Source organism: Triticum urartu, chromosome 1 (genome assembly GCF_003073215.2).
Source record: "Triticum urartu cultivar G1812 chromosome 1, Tu2.1, whole genome shotgun sequence".
In the NCBI taxonomy this organism is placed as follows: Eukaryota; Viridiplantae; Streptophyta; class Magnoliopsida; order Poales; family Poaceae; genus Triticum; species Triticum urartu.
Window position 1 is genome coordinate 379916082 of NC_053022.1, and position 5407 is coordinate 379921488.

At 47.3% G+C, this 5407-nt stretch overlaps 1 protein-coding gene across 1 annotated transcript; it reads right to left on the minus strand.

The window, feature by feature from the left end:
* Positions 1–742: 742 nt before the first annotated feature.
* LOC125513641 (metacaspase-1) lies at positions 743–4160 on the minus strand. The gene is made up of 5 exons (XM_048678805.1): positions 3694–4160; positions 2328–2658; positions 1611–1731; positions 1234–1452; positions 743–1073 (listed from the first exon to the last, which is right to left on the minus strand). Exons 1-5 carry the CDS (start codon positions 4031–4033, stop codon positions 1014–1016), a joined length of 1071 nt encoding a protein of 356 aa, XP_048534762.1. The 5' UTR covers positions 4034–4160; the 3' UTR covers positions 743–1013.
* Between the last annotated feature and the right edge of the window lie 1247 nt (positions 4161–5407).

Genomic DNA, 5407 nt, shown 5'->3' on the forward strand with positions numbered 1-5407 from the left:
GGTTGGGGAGGGCCAAGCTGTTGAAAAATGAATTTTTAGTAGCAAATGGTGACTAATTATATCACTGATCATATCAAATTAGCAGCAAATGGCTGATGTTAGGGGGGGCAGGGCCCTTGCTATTCCCCTGTCTCTACCACTATCGTGAGAGCGCCGCCGCCTCGTTCATGCCTCTGTGGGAAGAAGAAAGAATCGCTGGCTTTTTTTTCTTTGATTTTTTTGAGAAAATTGTTTGGTGATTGGACAAGAATCACTCGGCTGAGTGAGCCTCTTGTGCGTGCGTGCGCTAGTGGACATAAATGGTCCAAGACCTGAAGGTGCAAGCGAACGAAGCCAATGGGCTGCTGCTGCCTACCTGCTTGCTGAAATAGGCGTATTGGGCCTGTAGAATAGTGTATCTGTCATATATGCCTATATATACAAAAAAAAACTGCAGAAATTTTTGGGTGTACATCTGTACACCCATGCCCCATGCTGGATCCGCCCTGACATTTAGGAAGGGTTCGAGGTCCGGTTGTAGATACTCCAGCACGTGAAATCAGTGAAACCTTGTGTTAAAACACAGGGAGCAGCACTGTTTCAAATTCCAAGATTGGAGAACGTACTCCCAGCAGTGGTATTACATGGTCGGGCTGACAGTCGGCCAAATTAGCTAGGTTTCAGATCTGGCCGATGTGTACAAAATCAAATAAATACTAACTATAGAAAAATGCAATTATTCCAAGTTCAGAAAGAGAAAAAATGAACGGATAAGAATGAACTGTAAATTAACCTGAAATCTTTCCAGCCCCTGCACCATATCTTATTATGTGGTCTGAGTGACAGAAGAAATGGCGAATCCCTCACACAGGGAACAATTCAAAGGGGGCAAACACTTTAATTCGAATATGAGCATCAAATAATACAAAGTTAGCTCTATATATGGAGGAGCCATTTCAACTAGCTGTACATGATAGTTTAAACCCGGACTCATGATAGAATCACAGAAGGCAGTGGAGAATACCACAAATGTATCATAGCGAAAATGGTTTCGCATACACATCAAATGTGCTACATGCAGTTAGCTGTGGCTCCTGCAGGAATAGACAGAAATAGTCAATATTGTTGCCAAACTGAAAAGATGATTCTACGTAACTGAAAAATATGCTCCCAAGTAACTCCACCTACCAATAAGCCAAAACAAACAACATATACTGATATTTTTAGATGCATATGCCAACCCCAAGAAGTTACCTGTCTCAATCCACCAGTACTAGCGCTTCCCCCTGTGAGAAGCATTGAAATGAGTGATGTAACCGCACCACCTCCAGCCATTGAGGCACCACTTCCCGTGTTCCGTATTGTCGAACGCATGGAGTTCAGGATACTCCCATATGTGGTAGCCTGGCCTTGTTCAATAGCTTGGATGAAGCAAAATGTCATTGCGCCAGTCGAAGTGATCTTTGACAAGGCCTGATAGGGAAAATTCCAAGTGAATCACATGTTAAAGCAGAGTAAAACAAACCTTAGTAAGAAAATAGTAAAATAAACTGCATGAAAGCATGGTTTGTCAAAGAAATTCTTATTATAATCACAAAAATAGTAGAGAGAATAAGTAGGTCAGAGCTTACTGAAGTATCCGCTGATGTCTGATTATCATCACAGCCGCTAAATGAAATAGCTTCCCCGCCACTAGTTCCTTTCCAGACACCAGATCGCGGTCTGTGATCTTCCCATACGTATTGCCCAGTTCTGTACCAAAATGGTAAGAAACTTTAGCTGAAGATACACTACATCGGATATATAGAAAGAATTTGATGCTCTGTAGATCTATACTAATCACTGCATTGACGGAGCCCAAACAGAACCTACAAGAAGAAGCATACAACTAGTACTATAATTCCGTCTCCAAAAAGCACATCACTATCCAAGGCTAGATAAAATTTCAACTGATAAGCCATGGACAATTTTTATGAGCATTCATCTTGAAAATGCTGCAATCCTGAATGATATGGAAAACTGTCATGGGACTACAAAAATATGACACTAAACAACAGCTAACAATCACATAACAACTTGATTTGATACTTAAGGGATGTAACATGTAAGAACAGATTAAACTACTGAAAAAGTTGGCGAAGAAGATTTTAGCTCGCTTGTGTTGTCTTTAAATGACATTCCGGTAGAAAATTTAATCAAGTGCCAAAATATATCATCATGAACTTAATGTAATTATAACAACACGAGTTCATGTTTCTTGCAAGGATAGTAAGGTAAAAAGTATTTCAAGATAATAAGATTCAATTTTAGGTTAAAAAACAAGTAATTTGTCATGACAAGATAGGAACCTGCTCATTCTGCAGAGAAACGGCAAATCAAGTGCAGTCCCACTGTGGCAAGCATCTATGAGTGCATGAAGTTTAGCTCCATGGGGAAGTGGTCTAACAAGCGCAGCATTTATCTCATCATCCACAATCATTCCCTGTGTCTCAAAATCCAACGGGCAGAGGGTTTCATCCATCCCATCAACTTCATCTCCACTGTAGCTTCTTTGTTGCGCCCCATGGCCAGAATAATGAAACACCAATGAGTCTCCAGGTTGACAACCTTGTAAAAGCCAATACATGGCCATCCTTATGTTATGCTTTGTTGGGATTTTGTAAGGGTCGGTTTGTTCTTCTGCAAAACAATAAAGTAACATATGCATATGACTATTGTGGGTTGGACGAGCTAAAATTGCAGTAGATATCATCAGAAAACTAACAACATGTACCAGAGAGTTTACAATCAATCAAAAACTTGCAGTTACTAGATTACCTAATCTAAATCCAATGTAACAACATATCATGGTAAGAGAATATTCTTAAAAATTAGAGTTGAAGTCTCTGCACCTAGTATGGTTGTGGCATTCCTATATTGTGAAAGATGCATTATGTGGACAATCTAGATCCACGGTAGCAGCTTGCCTAATGACAAGCAAAACTAGCATCATACAGCCTTTACATTCTGATCAACGGCTCAGTAGTAGAAATATAATGGTTATCAAGGTTCAGTGGTAGAAAGAAAACATTATCATCAAGTATCCCAGTAAATGTACAGAGCACAAAAGAATAGATGCTTGACAAAAAGACAATCTAAATCTTGCAGATTCGGTTTGGACAGGATAGTTCCAGCCTGTGGAATGGCATTTCCTTTTCTCTGACTAATTACGGTATTTGGAATAATAGACAGTATAAATAGCTAAAAGTAATAGACAAATGAGCATTTGCATTTCATTAGATAAGATTCCTGTAACGATAAGTAACTAACAAGGTGTAATAACAAAGCTCATGATTGACGGCTAATGGATCAAACCAGTCCATAAACGACTACCTCAATCATTCTTCTTAACCCAATTGCAGGCCAGTAAAATAATATTCTGATGTGCCCTTTCGATACCAATGACGCAAATTACCATTTCTCGTCATCCCCCATTTCCTCTACACATTCATCACAGGTCGCATGGGGTAGTAAATAGCTAACAGGCAGGTATAATGAATCCAAAAGCGCAAAGCCTTCCCCAATCCCCCTACTCTATCCAATCCTAACCCTAATAGTAGATAGAAGACAATAGCTTCACATGCTGAAGCACGGACACGGGGATCTGTGGGTAGGCAATTTAACGTCCAACCATGGTGATAACAGCGAAGGAAACACCTTAGGCGAGAATTTTACCGGTGAGCATGATGATGGAGTCGTCGGGGAATCTGAAGCGGGTGGTGAGCAGGTGGCGCATGCACTTGGCGTCGTTGATGCAGCCCTTGAGCTCGTGGCGGGAGAAGCGGTACGAGATCCCGCAGATCACGGCGCGCTTCCGGCCGTGCGCGGCCGGGGGAGGCGGGCCCCACGCCGGCGCCGGCGCCTGCGCGCCCCGGGCGGGGTCGGCGACGGGGCCGGGCGCGGGGGGCGCGGCGACGTTGGTGACGGCGCCGCAGATGGAGCAGCGGATGCAGGGCGCCCCGTGGGGCAGCTGCAGCGCCGTGCGGCAGCCGGAGCAGTTGACGAGCATCATCATCTCGCCGGCGGCAGGCGGAGGCGGCAGACGCGGGTGGGATTTGGTGGGCGGATTCGGCTCGGGTCTCCTTTGCGCGTGGGGTGGAGTCGCCGCCGTTGAAGGTGGTTGTTGTCGGCTTCCATTCCTTTTTACAAGGGGAGGGATATATTCCGCCGGCCCGGTGCATTGCCCTGCTGCACGGTGCCTGCAAGTCTCGACTCCTGCCGTTGATCAACCGACCGACGGCACGGATTGAGTAATGTGGTTGCTGTGCTGAGGTAGATGCGCGTAAGCTTTATTCCATTAAGACGGCAGAATCGCCGGTCACGGCACTGATTACATCATCATCAAGGTAGCCGGTGAACCATTCTCAATGTCTCTTAGAGCATCTCCAGCCGTTAGGCCTCCAGGGCGTTAAAAAAACAGTTTGAAGGCGAACCGACGCTAGTTCGGTCTCTGTGGGCGATCTAGCTCCTAGTCACGCCCCAGGCGCCGTCCCCAGGACGCGAAAAATTCGAACTTGGTCGTTCCCGCTCACAAAAGACGCCACAAGTCCGGCAATCGCAAGTCACAGTTCGGCGATCGGATATAGTCAGGCGTACAAAAAATAGAGCGGCAGAAGTTCGCGTGCGCAACGCATTACTCGGCGGGCTCTGCCCCAGGCGTCGGCGGAGTTGGCGTGTGCGGGCTTGGCGGTGTCGGAGCTGCTTCTGCGCTAGGCGGTGTCGGCGCGGCTTCGGTGCTGCTGGGCGACGTGGAGGCGTCATCACGCGGGCTTGGCGACGGCGTCGACGACGTTGTCGAGGGAAGCTGGTTCAGGATGAGGCCGCGCTCCGCCAAGTACCACGCCTTGACCGCCTCGTCGGTGCTCTGGAGCATGTCCGCCCCGCCCAGCAGGAAAGCTAGGTCGGTGTTTCTTTTCTTCGCAGCGACGTTGGTCCGGAGCAGGTCGAGCTTGACGGCGATGCTCGACATCAACGCCGACCACCGCGCGTCGGTCTTCTCTTCACGAAGGACGCCCGGGCCTGCGCATCAGCGAGGCAGTGCTCGATGGACTCGTGCACTCGAGGAGTAAATTACATAGAAGTACCACAATTGGGGCATTGGAAGCAGATTGGTACCAAGATTGGTAATTTTTACGTGTCGGTACCAAGATTGGGGCGAGCCGTTGCAAAAAAGACTAAAAGTGTGTTTTATATGTATTGACAAAAAAGCTGACCGGTTGGGCCCGCCCGTCGGGCGCCACGCTGGCCAATGCGCGCGAGCCCGCGCGCTAACTGCGCGCTGACTAGGACGAGGCCGGCTCGCACCGTTTAGGTCTCGTTGGTGCGACCGAGCCAGACCCCGACCCCGCTCTGCCCTCGCACCCTCGCCGGCGGCTGCCTCCCCGCCCGC